Source organism: Pelodiscus sinensis, chromosome 2, assembly GCF_052426305.1.
Source record: "Pelodiscus sinensis isolate ZL-2025 chromosome 2, ASM5242630v1, whole genome shotgun sequence".
Classification (NCBI taxonomy): domain Eukaryota; kingdom Metazoa; phylum Chordata; order Testudines; family Trionychidae; genus Pelodiscus; species Pelodiscus sinensis.
The window spans coordinates 139335795-139352903 of record NC_143053.1 but is presented as its reverse complement, the minus strand read 5'-3'; the positions used below and the strand labels follow the sequence as shown (position 1 = coordinate 139352903).

The 17109-nt window shown below is 39.7% G+C and overlaps 1 protein-coding gene across 3 annotated transcripts in view; it reads right to left on the bottom strand.

Moving 5' to 3' along the window:
• SEMA5A (semaphorin 5A) overlaps positions 1–17109 on the bottom strand; it is a 553406-nt gene that overhangs the window by 27770 nt on the left and 508527 nt on the right. For all 3 annotated transcript variants that reach the window (XM_075921490.2, XM_006111031.4, XM_075921491.2), the window contains 3 exons: positions 16754–16972; positions 7892–8062; positions 673–828 (listed from right to left, as the gene is read on the bottom strand). In XM_075921490.2, coding sequence (XP_075777605.2) covers positions 673–828; positions 7892–8062; positions 16754–16972 — 546 coding nt within the window. The remainder of the gene's footprint in view (positions 1–672; positions 829–7891; positions 8063–16753; positions 16973–17109) is intronic.

Here is a 17109-nt window from a genome sequence, read left to right as displayed (position 1 = left end):
ATATTGTACAGAAGTCTAGATATATTTCATCAAACATTATTACCTCTAGTAACCACATTTGTAATTTCATTAAAAATATCAATTTAGTTTGACAGGAGCTGTTTTCGATAAACCCATGTTTGGCATTAATTACATTATCCCCCTCTTGATCATCAAGTTCGGTATCAGCTGCTTCATTATCTTGCTTGGGATTGATATGAGGCTGATAGCTATATAATTTATCCCATCACAATCCATCTTTCAAGATAGAAGGTACCATGTGTGCACTTTGGGAAACAATTGCCCCCAAAAGGGGCAGTATACAAACAAGAGACTTTGTGTGGTTGGACACTTTGCATATGCCTGGGACTGGCCATGCCTACTGTGCTCTCAAAACTCAGTATTCTTTTAATTCTGAAACCACTTTAAAAGGGACATGATTAGGTCAGTAAAGCATGAACAGCGTGAGTTTGGGATTGCTACATTTCTCTCAAATGGTGAAGAAGTGGTAGAGTGAGAAGTATACTGCACAGCTGTTTTATGCACCTGGACAGCTTTCATCCCTTCAAGGCAGCTTCCATCATGTCTGTCATTTGGCTCCCTTCTGCACTCTGCAGTAGAGGGCAGCATTAGGCCTCATTCTTTAAATGTTGTGAGTGATTTCACTTATTCTTTAAAAGTAAAGAATCTTACCTGGTATGAAGTTAGAATCAAAAACACAAGCTCGACTCTCAGTGGTGTTTCCAGAACACTGGTTGCCCACAGGAAATAAAATGATACACTGACGCACGCGGAACTGGATTCCAGATGAATCACAATCAGACCAATCAGACCAGTCAGACCAGTTATCTGTGTTAGTGAAAAGGAGAAGGAAATAATGTAAGTAAGTCATAAAAATTGACCGTATTAGAGTGAAAAATAAAATATCTTACTCTAAAAGGGATAGGATATAGAGGGTCAAATCTACACTGGTATAAACTGTCATAGTTCCATTGACTTCACTGAAATGATGTCAGTTCACATCAGCTGAGTATCTGGCATTGCTATACATGGCAAAGACCACAAAAAATGCAATGCTCCCTCTGAAACTGACCATCCAGCATTGCAAATATGCCACGGAATGTTACATAAGTCACAGCTGTATTCTATTTTTTGCCACTGTACTTGAGTGCATGAGTGTGCAAAAGAAAGTGTAACTGCATTGCCATACGTTTACCACAGGGCTTCAAGACTGACAATGCTAATTTGTTAATTTACATAACTGACCAGTAGCAACACTAGACTTATGGGAATATGTATTCTAGACACTTTTTTATTATTCTGGCCTTGTTTTTCACTTTGGAAATCATAAGGCACTCTCTTCAATCTCAGATTATATCTTCAGTTGCTTCTCCACTCCAGCTCATCTGATGAAGTGGATCTTATCCACAAAAGCTCAAGATACTATATATTTTTGTTAGTCTCTAAGACTACATCTACACTGTAGCGTTATTCTGGGATAATAGAGGTATACTGAAATAGCTATCTTGTATCTTGAAGGTGCGCCCATTATTTTGAAATATAACTGGCTCTCTATTCCGGCATCCCTGTAACCCTTGTTCCATGAGGAGTAAAGGATATTTTGGAATAGTGGGTTCTTTTGAAATTACAAAATAAGCTATGCAATTTGCATAGCTCAAATTGCATAGATTATTTTGAACTATGGGCGCAGTGTAGATGCACCCTAAAGGTGCTACATGACTACTCGTTTTTAAAGTTACAGATTAATAGTGCCACTACTCCAGGTTCTGGCCCAGGATCCCTAAAGTAGCAGCAGCAGTCAAGGTTGTTTTTCCTTCCGACTTGGCAGCTTTTTTTCCCTGTCCCCAACCAACCCTGCCAAAATGTCTCCCTCTAGTTCCTGTTAACCAGTTCTAAGCTCACACACAGATTCATCGTGTTCCTTCATTTTCTCTTTCCATCACTTTTTGTCTTCCCCCTCTCCTTACCGACCGGAGTTTAAAAAACAACTCCACTGGATGTAGTTGGCTGCAGTTGTTAAGTGACTTGCCTGATGGAGCAATCTAGTTAATTAGCCCCAGGTGTTTTTCTGCTTTCATTTTATTGCAGCAGGCTCTAGTAGTTTACTATGGAAAAAGAAACCCACTCTTCCAGTGCCCTGTATACCTGCTTTCCATCAGAGTGTGGCAGGCTGTTGGCTTAGGTCTGTCACAGTTAGTACAGCTAGTCCTCTGATATCCAATATCAGAGAAGAACCTAGTTTATCTGAACACATTGCATCTCTGGAATATCTGAATTCTCTTAGTATCAGGTAAGTGTGAAGTATGAGACTAGTTCCATTGTCAGTAGCAAGGACGTAACTGTTCCATCTTCTCTCTTCTGGTAAATATGATTGGCATCAATGAGGGAGTCTCAGGCAGTGCTGGGATTGTTTGAGAAGCGTGGCATTTACCTGGTACTGAGGATGCACATATATTGGTACCGGGATCCAGGCTTTTGAGCTGATCACGAGGAATTCTGTCAGCAACAAGCTAGAATGGTAACCTCTCTGCCTGTGCAAAAGCAGGGGCATATTGTTAGAGTAGACGGCATTGTTTATTTCGAAGGTGCGTGGGGCACCCTCTACTCCAGGGACTGTTGTACCCACTACAATAAAGAAATTTTATGTACCTGCCCATGTAACATCATGATGAATCTGTCTAGGTTTGAAGTGGTCGTCACAGAGAAACAAATACATACAGAGTTGGTCCAAATGAACAATACCTACTGGTGTTCGACTTCCCAGACAGAGCACTCCATTGAACTAAATGGAAGGCCCTGCCGCTCTACATATCCATCCGTGTGCATAATGGGTGATCCTGACCATTGACAGGACGCGGCTCTACTGCACTTCGGCAATGACAGGTAACCTAACATAGGATCCTGAGTGGCATGGCAGAAGTAAGTACCTAGAGGAGGGTCTACTGACCCTGCAGGCAAAAATCGAGGAGTTGGTGGCCGAGGCCCAAAGGCATATCGGAATTGGCCGTCTGAGATACATAGAGATAGGGAAGACTGTGGACCGGGCCAAAACCAAATACTCTGAGGCACTCAACCAGGCAGTAAAGGTCAAAACCATAATCATGGGCAGCACGTTTACTGGTGCCAAAATACCTTGAGGATGGATTTGGGTAGTGTTTTGCCAAGTTATGTGGAGAGTTTCAATTTTAACATTTATAATAGTGCTGGTGCTGTACCGGTGCTTCCAGAGTAAAATAAAAACCCTGAAAGTGTTGTATTTAACCTGGCGGGTTCAGGAATCCTAGGTTAAGAGGAGGGAACTGTAGGGTAAACTGAGGCAGTCCATGGTATTTCGCTAAGAACCCCTATTCAGTCCTAAAATTTGAGACAGGCCTGTAACTTAACAGTATGGACAGTTAGCCTGAGTAGAGGGACCTTGGGAAGGCAAAGTCGCCCTGGCAACCACATTCCAAGGGGCCACAGCAGCTGATACCAAAACAACCTTGCTAACATGTTTTGCTTTAATCCTAGATAATGGGCCCATAAACTCATAGAGCACATCAGCACAAAGTGCCAGTAACCCCTTCACAGATGCATCATAATTTAACTAGACAACAGTTGCCATTTAAATGTCTGTTTGTTGTTGACTTATTTAACTTGTTAAGGAAACTACTTTTATTAGAGATAAGGAGTTTGTTTGATGATGGGCGGAGATGCTATGTAATCTTTCTTAGGTTATTGGTTTACGTGCTCATTTCATCTTGCTGCTAGAACCTATCGAATTGCTTCCCCTCCGTCCATCAGCTCCCTATATAATCTATTGTAATGTTTCGTTTAACCAGTGTTAACCAGCTTAACCCCTGGTAGCACTCCACCAGCAGCTTTGTGTAATAAATCCTCTTGCCTGTTTTGACTGCACTCAGAGTGTCCAGACTTATTTCCAACAGTCTGGGAATCTCTCCCTCCCTTTCTCTGCATACAGTTTTGCTGTCTTGCGTCCCAAAGGGCACATCCTGGTTCTGTTCCCATTTGAAGCACGAGATACCTGGATGTGAGCGAATCAAGCATAAGAGGCAGGCCCGGGGGGGGGGGGGGGGAATCATGTGGGGACAAGCACAAGAAGGTAGTATACTGTTTGAGCAGTGCAGACAGTGCTGAAGGTATTGAAGACAGACCTGAAGGTATTGAAGATACAGTACTGCCTTCTTAGAAGAGGAGTGCTTAGATTCCTGTGCTGCTGTGGTCTGCTTCTGCAGCACAGGTGGTCTTGATACTGAAGCGTTTTTGGTGCCCCTCTTCTCAGAAGAGCCTAGAGCCCTGGGCATGAGGTTGGTACTGACAAAGCCTGGAGACTCAGTGGTATCTCCAAAATGGATTTATTTGGAGGAGACAGACTTTTTTGAAGTAGACTGCTTTTAAGGATAATTAGCTATCTTTTAAATGGGACTTCTCCAAGGATTTACCTTGGATAGATTCAGGTGAATGTGCTAAAACTAAAGAGGCACTGTGCTCACTTTGATGCCAATGTCCAGGGGGATCCTGGCCTGGATTTGAGGCTGGACAGAGAGGGTATGTCTACACTAGCTCGTTAATTCGAGATAGGTAGGCAAATCAGGGAACCGGGGTATCAAATGAAGCCCGGGATTTAAATATCCCGGGTTTTATTTGCATGTTCCCGTCTGGCTGCCAATTTTAAATCCCTCTTAGTCCGGACGAACTGCCTGCGGCTACACGCGGCAGTTTAAAGTTAATCTGAACTAAATCCTTTGTGGAATGAGGAGTAACAGTTAATCCAAACTAAGGACTTAGTTCGGATTAACTTTAAACTGCTGTGTGTAGCCGCGGGCAGTTCGTTCGGAATAAGGGGGATTTAAAAATGGCGGCTGGACGGGAACATGCAAATAAAGCCCAGGATATTTAAATCCCGGGCTTCACTTGCAACACCGGTGCTCTGATTTACCTACCTACCTCGAATTAACGAACTACTGTAGACATACCAAGAGAGAGTTCCATCATTAAGAGTCTGAGTCTTATCTCTTGATTCTTCCAAGCCCTGCCTTTAAAAGCAGAGCACATGGAGCACCTAAGGGGGATATGACCTCCCCCAGGCAACAGATGCAAAGGGAATGCTTGTCAGTAACTAGAATAGGTTCCTGGAAAGAGAGATACCATTTGAAGCCCAGAAAACCATAGAATATTCCAGTACAACTGTGATTTGAAGAGAAAGTTCCCAAACCCCAAGGGGGAAGGAATTGAGAAGAAATAAAGCAAGCAAGCAAGCAAGAAAGAAAGATTACTAATGCTTCATCTCATACTCAGGTGGTTGAGAAGGAACCGTGACCAGTTCTACCACTTAGTCTTATATAGCCTCGTGCAGGGCATTATAATATGTAGGCCACGTACACAGGCACTACTGTCAAAAAAATCTCTGATTAAAGACACATGTGGTGAAGCACACCTGAAATTATGCACCTATATAGACAGTAGGTGAAGAACAATCATTATTAATCCCCATTATTTTTAAAAAGAAATGCACACTTTTGTTGGACAATTCAATTCTTAAATCCATTATTTGTGGATCTGAGTGACTGGTACAAGGACAGCACATTATTTCTCTCTTGATGCAGACACAAATGCATTATTCTAAGTGCCCAATATTGTTGTGTGTAATACTTGTTATAGATACCATTGCTATAGATAACATTCAGTAATATGCTGTATATAAAGATTTTCCTGAACAATGGTATAAATATCTCATTCATTTTAATAGGCTTTATTTAGTTTCAATTAAAATAGGAATATAAAATGGAAAAGACAGTCTGAGAAATAGTTACTATTCATAAACTATTCTATAGTTATTTTTCAAAGGTAAATATCTTATTCAATTCCAGTCAAGACTGGCATTTTAAAAAAATAGTAAATAAATACTTCCATACCTACAGGATTAGTGGCATGTGGAAATTTAATATTCCATTCAATTATGGTAAAATAAAACTGATTGAAATAGCAAGAGCCCTTTTTCTTTCTTGCTCACTACTTAAGCAATTATCATCATTATTTCCTTGTATTACAAATTTCCAGATGCTAGTTTTAACCAAAGATCTTCTTGAAATAACTACATTTCTTTCCTTTGTTGAATCATAGATTTGCACACTTGTTTTAAAAAGTAGAGGCCCTGTATACTGCAACCGGATCAGAGAAGGCATACCCCTATAACCGGGCAAAGTCAATATGGACTTGCACTAGCACAGTGGTCGGTGCATGTGGAACATTTCACAGTACTGGAGACATATTTATTTTGGAGGGGGAGACAGAAAAAAACACTACAAATTTTCAGCTAAAAAGTTAGGTTGGTTTTTAGTTAGATTTGAATATTAAACAGAGCAAGGAGGTATATGAGACATCTGTGTCACTCTGATTATTAAAAAGGCTTTAATACAGATGATAAATGATTTTTGTTGGAAAAAATAGATTAACAATCAAGTCATAATAAGCTAAAGAGCACAAGTAATAAATACCTGAAAACTGGGGTTGCTAATGGAAATGCTGACAGACCATTAACAATAGCAGCACTACAAGAAAAACCACTATAATAACACTGGAAACAGCACAAGGAACATGACAGCTCTGACCTTTTAAAAATGCCTTAAGGAGCTGAGGCTACTGTGATAATTTTTATGTACACGTATACTCCATCCCTCTTGAGGAATTAAATCAACAACACAGTTCCATTTTCACTTTTTAAAACCCAAGGTGGAGCGTTAAGTTTGGTGTAATTTTGACGAGTGGGTGCTATTTTATTCCACTGCAAGACATGAAGTACTTAGAAAGGGAAATTACCTGTAATTGTAGTTTGGGTAATAGCATCTATAAATTCACAATCTTGGGTCTTGTATGTTCATGTACATGACCTCACTGCATAAGAAGTAAGTTTATGCCATAAAGTTTAAAAACCCATCAGTGAAGCAGTAATGGAACAGGACATTAGTGATTCTAGCAGACATCACTTTTTTCCCCCAATGATCAAGAACAGAAGGTGTTAACTATAACCCTACAAACCAGCATGACATACAAACTTTGCCAGTGGTTCCTCTGACTTAACTTATCTATTTACTTTCTACTTCTGATTCTTTTATGTTGCTTGTTTTGCAAAGATTTAACATTTCACACGACTACTTGTCAAGGATCAAAAGACAATAAAAATGACAGAAAATATCATGGTCCACTTCCATTATGATTACACATAGACATTAATATAGTGCCCACAGGCCCCAAGGCGATGTACAAGTACGTATAAAGATGCACTTCCTGCCCCAAAGGTCTTACAATCTAGGAAAGCATTTTAAAAGATTAACATTTTTGTAAATGTGAAAATAGATTGCACTAAACTTTGTTCCCATTTCTTACTTCATGAGAGCTTAGATACCATTTTTAAATCAAAAGGTCTTTTTTAAGATTAAGAACTAGGTCGTCAGGTGATGTGAACTGGTACAACTTCATTGAAGGCTTCAGCATTACATTGATTTATATCAGCTGAGGATCTAGTGCCTCAGAAGTATTGCTTGCCCTGCAACATCCAGTACTACAAGTGAAGTGTTTCTTGTGCTGTTATAGCTAATGACCTCTCAAGGCAACAATCTTTTGTATACAGAACTATGCCATTTTAAATTACATTGCCCTGAAACCTGGTAACTAACTTGATATCTGTAATGTAATGGTAAAAGAATTTTTTAGAAGCTATCTAATGTGGGCCAGATTTTATTGTAACCCAATGTGAAGGCAGCAGAGGACAGAGAGAATTTGTTTCTAAATGTGGAATAAGCATAGTGCACTTTACTGAACAGGCTGAGCAATAGCAATACTCTTCTATGGTCTATTCAAAGCAAAGCAGTACTAATTGGATTTCTTGTACCTGGGCAGGGCTGTGTGTTGCAAAGTGCCTCTTCAGTGTGAAGTCCAAGACAGATGTCCCCTCCATAGGCTGGGGCTGGGTTTGTGCAAGAGCGGGTCCTCATGTAATGTCCCCCTCCACAAGTTGCTGAGCACTTCGACCAGGATGACCAACAAGACCAACCTCCATCAACTGGAAAGAAATAAAAACTCAATGTTCTAGGTCTCTGCATGGATGAGTCATTTACATCAACCTAATCTCTTTGTGTTCTGTAGGCATGAGTCAACATTCAACTGCAAACAATGGAAGATTATTAGGTTCTGCCTGGCAAATGGGATCAGGTTATGGAGCTTACTTTACATTTTGACATTTATAAAAGTATTATCCAGTGGAATGAAGGGTAAGGAATTAGAGCTCTGGGTGGATACAAAATATATATCCTTGGACACAGATATCCGCAGATATGAATAAGAATCTCTGGAGCTGCAGAGACTTGGTTGGAACACACTAGGGGTATGTCTAGACTACATGCCTCTGCCAACAGAGGCATGTAAAATAGGCTACCCTACATAGTCAATGAAGCAGGGATTTAAATATCCCCGGCTTCATTAAAATAAAAATGACCGTCACGCTGTGCCGGCTCAGCTGATCGTCAGCACAGCGTGCGAGTCAAGACATGGATCGGTCGACAAGGGAAGCCTTTGTCAACCGCTCCCTTATGCCTCGTGGAACGAGGTTTACAGGAGCGGTCGATAAAGGCTTCCCTTGTCGACCGATCCGTGTCTTGACTTGTTCATCGTGCCGACAATCAGCTGAGCTGGCACAGTGCAACAGCCATTTTTATTTTAATGAAGCTGGGGACATTTAAATCCCTGCTTCATTGACTATGTCGAGTAGCCTATTTTACATGCCTCTGTCGGCAGAGGCATGTAGTCTAGACGTATCCTAGGACAGGAGTCAGAGAATCATAGAATCCTAGGGCTGGATGAGACCTCAGGAGGTCATCAAGTCCAGTCCCCTGCCCAAGGCAGGACCAATCCCAACCATGCAATGGTTTGCATCTCCTCTCTGGGGCATATAAGTTGCTTGCACATAAGAGTGCAACCAGGGACAGCTACTGATGTGCCTGGGGCCTGCCCAAGTGGTGGGGCTAGAGGCAGTATGGCCATGCCAGAGGAGCTCCTGGCATAGGGCTCTGGCTCCCAGGAAGTGGTGCCTCAACGTGTTCTAATTTTTACCACTGTGGATCCTGGTAGAGGGCAGCTCTGTGGATACTGATTTATATCCACAGATATCTACATCCAAAAAAATACATTTTGTATCTGTATAGGGCAATATATGGAATAACAATATGTGCCATTGGAGACAGCATGATAGCTAAGTCAGAAGCACTGTCCAGGGTTCAGGAACACATGGGGGGGCGGGAATCAGGGGTACTCAGCCTCCAGTAGCCAGAGCTTAACACAGAATGTGATGAATTCTGTGCTGTTTGCATTGTCTGCCCTTGGAGCAGGGAGTTTGTTGTTGAGAAAAAGGTTGGTTAAGATAACAAAAGGCTTGTAATTAAATTAAGGCTCTTTAGATGATCCTGAAAGCTTTGCCAAGTTCTCCAGTTAAAAGATAGGAACCAAAGGATAGGAATAAATGATCCATTTTCAGAATGGAGATAAGTAAATACAGGTATCACCCCGGGCTTGTAGTGGGACCAGTTCTGTTCACCATATTCATAAATGATCTCCAAAAAGGGGTCAAAGTGAGATGGCAACATTTGCTGATGATACAAAATTACTCAAGATAGTTAAGTCTAAACCTGATTGCAAAATGTTGCAAAGGGATCTCACAAAACTGGATGATTGGGCAACAAAATGGCAGATGAAATTCAATGTTGATAAATGCAAAGTAATGCACATGGCAAAATATAAACTCATCTATATCTACAAAATGATGGTGCCCAAATTAGCTGTTATCCATCAAGAAAGATATCTTGGAATCATTTCCAGTACCCTAGAAGCACTATGCTTCCAGAGTACTGCAAATTTATAAGAATCCTTCTCACTGTGCCTGGATCAACCAAAATCATTCTCCAGCTTCAGAAGACTTAAAAATTATCTCCAGTCATCAATGGGACAGACACAAATAAATAATGTAGGTGTCCTTATTGTGCATCTAGACCAGGGGTGGGCAATAAAACAGCTGTAGTTTGTCAGGGTTACCCCCTGGCAGGCCACTGCCACTATATTTATATGTGTCTCCACAGGTATGGGTGACTGCAGCTCTCCTTGGCCACAGGTCACAGCCAATGGGAGCTACGGGAAGTGGCATGGACTGCAACACCACTTCCTGCAGTTCCCATTGGCCAGGAAAGGTGATCCATACCCAATAGAAGCTGCAGTTGCCCATACTTATGAAGGTGCAGGTACATATAGCGGCAGCAGCCTTCCAGGGGCTAACCCTTGGGAGCCGGATCTGGCCTGCAGACTGGTATTTGCCAACCTCTGATTTAGACAATGCCAGGGAACTAGGTGTAAATTTGTAAAAACAGCTTGAAGGTGGTGGGCTGACAGGTTTATACATGTGTAATAGGAGCTTGGTTATAAAGATGCATTAAAGAGTTTAGAAATACTTATTGAAATATGTCCCTATTTTTCTGAAAAATAAATGCTATACAGCTATACCTTTAAATATATTTTCAGAATATAAGAAGTGCTATACCAAATTACACTAATGGTACACACATAATAAATACATATTGAATGTACATGTGCACATCAGGTATTTATTTTATATATTTGACACAGCTTTGTGAAAATACATGACTTATGCACATAAACTAGGCACATACATATCTATTGTGCAACAGCACACACATAACTTTGGAAATCAGGCACTAACTGAATTTCCTTTCATAGGCACCCTTAAAAAGTGGATGTTTACCATCCACAGTTGTTACATTTACCATAGCATTCACAATGTTTCTCACTCTAAGCACAGGAAATACCACCCTTTTTATTATAGGTAGATACTCCCATTGCCATGCACAACTTATTTTATTTATTTTAATGGTTCATTCATTTTCATGCACTCTTTGGGAAACCTTAATTTATGGTTTAGTGTCTAGACTGAGTATTTATAATCCAGGTATCTCTCAAACAATACTCCTTAATAACGCCTTTAATACCATTCTGTTCAAAGAAATCAAAGAATATTTAAGGCTGTAAAATCCTTTTAATCAGTTTACTGATATGGCTCTGCATAAAAAAAAAACCCAACCCTATCCAAAAATATTAGTATTTAAATCTTCTACCTGGTAGTGACATTGAAGAATACTTTAAATATATTAAGGATAGGTGATTTTGCTTAGAAAGCAAGTTACATCACATTCATATCTGCCAGGTCAAACAGAACTCATTTATATGGAAAGATTGTAATAGCTGGAAAATTAGTTTAGGGGATCTTTTATTATTTGAGTATCAATATCTGCCTGTGCAGCTATTCAGACAATCTGACACATAATGAATATTCAGAGTCTCATTCAGTTTAGTAGTCTATCTGTAGCTATTGGTCAAATGGGCCTTTAATAGAAGTCATTAGCATGTGTAACATTTTCTTTCTATAATATTTTACAATGTCCATTTATTGTACTGAGTTACCTTGTAAAGCAACAAACCATAAAGCCAATAAAGCACTATAAACAAACCAATAATTTAGATATTTATGGTATCCCCATAAAGCATTTCTGCAAAATGTCTCTTGACAGTCTGCCTTCCAATAGTTCCTAAAAAATCGATTATTTTGACTGATCAGCTTCACTCACTTTGTCTCTCTTACATCCTGGGATCAACATGGCTACAACACTGCATATAGATTTCTGTTTTGTAACTACAGTTGTTATAGCTACATTATAAGCTGGGGGAATGGGGAGAGACCTGACACAACAGAATAGAATGTGAGAGGCTTAATTGTAGTTGTGCTAAAGGGCACCATAATATGTGCTGTGATTTCTACCTATTTAGGCTGCCATCATAAATCTCTAGACCTCAAAAAAGCTGACACAACTCCCTCTTTTATCTGTCCTCTAAACTTTTTCTTCTTAACAATAAGGGATGATAAAGGCATCATCATGGTTAAATAAGATCAAAGGAGTGAGTGTTTACTGCCTGAGGTTTTACAGGACCCAAATAGAACACTGTGGTTGCTTTCATCTTTCTATAATGTTGCTTAGCAACATAAGACCATCTGTTTTCTCTTCCTTTGTTGTCCATGATGTATAGACCTTAATGCTGATTCAGCCTTATTGACAAAAAATAAAAATTATGAAGAAAGCTCCAGACATTATATAATTTATTTTCAAAACAGTACAGCAGAGCTATTGTATAATTACACAATAGTAAAACATTGCTTTTAAATACTTGACAATTCAGGTTGGCATGTTGTGGAGCAACGCCTTTTCAACAAGCAAGTGTACTCTCAAAACAATATTTTCTTTTATAAGGTTTTTTTGTTTGTTTTGTTTTCCTGAGCAATCAGGCAACTCTCTGCCTAATAGCTGTTGTCCTGTTAATAAATATTGCTTCACAAAGACGAGAAAAGAAAAAACACAGGGAAGAGGCTGTTCCAAGGAAAAGTCTATAGAAATAGGACCTCCTGTGGCTCCAATAAAACATCCACACCACATTGGACAGTTTCCAAAAGACTATTAAGTAAATTGGCCATCTTTCTATGCACTTGGGGTTTTACAAGAAACGGGAAGAAAGTATGAGCATAGAGAATGAGACTCTTCATTCACAAAAATGTGGACAGAATTGTGAAAGTAGGGGTTTTGCACAGATTGTGCAATATTCTTCAAAATTGAAGCTTTTATTAAATCTGGGGGAATCCTTTCTGCCCTACCACTCCCAGGAACATGATACAATTCTGTGGTGATCGGAAGGCCTATTTTTGCCATCTTTGACTCAGGGACTATTTCTTCCATGCCACTGAACAACCCACTTACCCACAGAAACCATCCTACCAACACCACAAAAAGGATTCTACATGAACACCACCTGACGACTGAAACAACAAACTGGACTGCTACATAGAGTGCATCCACAATCATTTAGAAGCTGAAATTGTGGACAAGGAACATCACTTGCCCAATAACCTCAGCCGTGCGGAACATAATGCCATCCACAGTCTCAGAAACAACTCTAACATTATAATCAAAGGGGCTGGCAAAGGAGTTTCTGTTGTCATCATGAATAGGTCAGATTACAAACTAGAGGCAGCTAGACAGGTTTCCAACACTGCAGTCTACAGGGCACTATCATGGCTCTCACTGAAGAGAAATTAATTCATCCTCAAGCAAAACAAAAAAACCCAAAAAACCCACCTTCAAAAACAGGCTGCAATGTGAAACTGCTGAGCTGGAATTGATATGCAAATTTGACACCATCAGAATTCGTCTGAATAGAGACTGGGAATGTATTACATAGTTTCAGGGAAACATACATACAGGCATATATAGATACTCTTCTCTTTGGACACATGTGGGAGTGAAAGTAATGGCAATAAGATACATTCTTATTACCATTAGTCACATTAAGTACGTAACCGTCATAAAACATGGATGAGTAATGGTGAGATTAGTACCAATAAGTGACTTAGTGACTGTCAGTGTCATAATAAGTGACAACATAACTCATTAGTCAGAGCACTTGTCTTTACTCATTTCCTCTTTTCTCACTTCAGATTTATCTGAGATCTGATTTGGGCCCCTAAATTCATTTTCAATTACTGATGAGCACCAGGTGCTGTGAATCAGCAATGATGGAGAACTTCAAGGATTTTTCTCAGTCCCATCAGAATGACATCATTCACTATCTGCTCCCAAATCACTAAGCACCTGCATGTTTCACTCAAGCTGTGCAAACTTATTGAAATTTAATTCTGAGGCCAAGAAACAAACAAATCATTGAGAAAAGATATTAGACCTATCATGACATCAGATTCCGGCTGTAGCAGGGCCCACTACTCCCTTTTTTCAGTTAGTTATTGACATTCATTTTCAAAAGCAGAAACAATGGGGATGCAACAATGGGGATTATTTGTTACCAAAATGTCAGTTTCAAGCTTTATTCCTTGTTTCTTATCACATCATCATTTTTTATTTTCTGCTCTGCTTAGTTTTTTATGGTGGCTTAATATTAGATATTGACAACACTATCATGCTCTTCTTATTAATATTGTGGAAAACTTGCATTTTCTGCTGACTGTACCGATTTCTATAAAAAATAACTGCAACATTACTAAGTTAAAAATGTCCCATTTCTGTAAAGTGGTGGTGGTGGTATAAAATATTTCACTTTAGAATGAATTTTTTTAAAAAAATCCAACCCAAAATTCTTTTTAAAGAACCAACAGTGAAGGGAAAGAACAAATCTGGTACAATTTTAAAGGAATATTTTCTTCCTGTTATGACTATATGGTAATGAAACTATTAATCTGGATTGATTTTTTTGAAGTCCCTATTTAACTGTTGCTTACTTAAACTTAAAACTACATAAAATAAGCCTGGAACAAGTCTCTACTCCCAGTGTTGGGAGGTCCTCTGTTACTATAAGTTCCCAAAGCTCTATTGACTTCAGTTGAGCCTGGCCATTTACAATGGCTGAGGCTCTACCCCCACCTTTTCAATTTCAGGGCCAAATCTTATTTTAAGATTAAAGGGCTGCAATCAATATTCTACTCTGTCTTCTACCTTTGCATTGCTAATGTAGTACAAAGGGAACAGAGACCACCACCACCGGAAAACAGAAAATCCCTTGCTAGGGATTCCTCTGGCCTAAGGGTGTCCCAAGCAGGAGCAACTCAGAGTGGGTGTATACTTCCCTCCTGAGAATCAGTGAGGAGGAGAAGTGAATGGGCTGCTCTATTTTTGGCTATCTCCACTTTGTGTATGGGTCCTCAGGGAACTGCTGCCAGTTAGCACTTAATAAACATGCCCCAGACTGCTAAAATCTGCACTGTACTTGAGCCACGGAATCTGTGAGTTGTAACCATTTGTTGGCTCTCAGCTCTCCTGGGCTTCCTAGTGTACAGATTCAGCTTTGCCTTCCCTCCAATCTCCTTCAGACCCATTTCTGCCCCCTAATCTTAGGCTAGTGGCTGGAGAGCCTAAGAGACTATTTAGTGGATCAACATTATTCACACATGGAATTCCTTAGGATTAAAAGGGGAATAATGTCACAACCATCTCAGGAGCTGAAAGTAGAAAAAAAGGATTTTGAGCACCCAGCACTCCCCCTCTTCTCCTCTACTGCCTGTCCCCATATCCTTCTGCTTTGGGGTCCCTCTGTTTGAGAAAGAAAGAGAGAGATGATCAGGGCACAAATCATTTTGCCAAATATAGAAGATATATTAGTGATACACATCTGTGTCCATGGGTTGAAAAAATATACATTTAGGGTTTAACCTCTTTTTAGTGAGCCATAAAATAATCTTCAATGAAAAAGCTGCTTAAGATTCTTCTAATGAACTTTTACAAGCATTTCATGATTTACCTTGCACTTAAGGCTATGTCTACACAGCAAAGTTATTTCAAAATAACTTAATCTGCATCTACACAGCCGGCAGTTATTTTGATATAATGTCATAATGTCAAAATACTGTCAATCTGGAGGACTTCTTACTCGACTCCTGTAGCCCTCAATTTAAGAGGAGTAAGGGAAGTCAGAGGAAGAGTGCTCTTTTTCGAAATAAGAGCTGTGTAGACAGCACCAAAACTCTAAGTAAGCTATTTCAAAATAAGCTACACAATTGATGTAGCTCAATTTGCGTAGTTTATTTCAAGTTAAGCCCTGCTGTAGATGCTCCCTAAAGGGTACGTCTAGATTACAAGCCTCTTTTTGAAAGAGAGTGTCTAGACTACAGCCAGTATTTTCTAAAATGCAAGCCACTTTTTCTAAAGAGAGCACCCAGTCAGTCTGGATGCTCTCTTTCGAAAAAGCACAGTTCATGTTCAATAACACCTTTTTCCGAAAGAGCACTTTCAAAAAAAGGTGTTATTCCTCATAAAATGAGGTTTTCCATGATCAAAAAAACTGCCGTGTTCTTTCAATTTACTTTCAAAAGAACGTGGCGGCAGTCTAGACGCAGGAGAAGTTTCATGTGGTTATCATAGGATTTCATGGGAAGGGGTGACAGGGAAAGGATCACTTGATGATTACCTCTTCAATTCATTTGCTCTGGGGCACCTGACATTGGCCACTGTCAGAAGACGTAATACTTTGGACTGACCCAGTATGGACATTCTCATGTTCTTACCCTTTTCTTTTTCATAAACATTTCTCATGCTTAGGGTCAAACTCTCAATTAATGTACATAAAATATAGCTATACTATAGTGAAATAAATAAAGATGCAGTGATTTACACCAGCTGAGTATTTGGCCTCTAGTCTATATCCATTATAAAACGATTTGGCTGTTTGCTAAAGAAATTCTCTTTTTCTGGCAGCAAAACAACTTTGTCTGATGAAACAGCTCAGAAATCACATTTCCATATGGTACCTTACATGTTAAAGCTCTCATATCTAATACTGGTGCTGATATGTCAAAGGGATTGGTGGGTTGTCATTTTTTTTGCAATGTAAATTAGTTTTAATAGCTATGGGTAGTTGCCAGGAATGTATGTCTTTAATTAGCTCTGTTTTCAAATCATCACTGAAGTTTACAGAGCAAAAGTTATTGTGTTAAATTCTTTTTGGTTGGGCTAACTTGTTTATCTGGAAAGGAGATGAGGAGGAAATGGTTTGAACTAGTTTATAACTTTTACTAATGTAAAGTATGGACTTGAAAGTGAACTAAATCATTTTCATAACCCCTACTGAATCTCTTAATTCTTACCTGGACAAGGCAAGATGTTGCATTCCTGGTACTCCAGAGATGGGCCCAGACATGGAAGACCTCCATACTTCGGCTCAGGATTGTTGCAGACACGCTTGCGGTTGCGAATGCCTCTGCTGCAGTCTCGACTGCACTGAGACCATGGAGTCCACGGTGACCAGGCTCCATTAATTGTATGAGCCGAGTATCGTCCAGAACGCAAGAAATCCCCTGACAGTCCTAAAGAAGTAAGATTGAAAGCAGAACATGGGATTAAAGGCTGCTAACTTGCAAACAAACATTTTGTATTCCTATTTAATCTTAGTATTTTAATAAACATTTTTGGTACTGTTCCAGATTACTTGTTTCTATTTGGC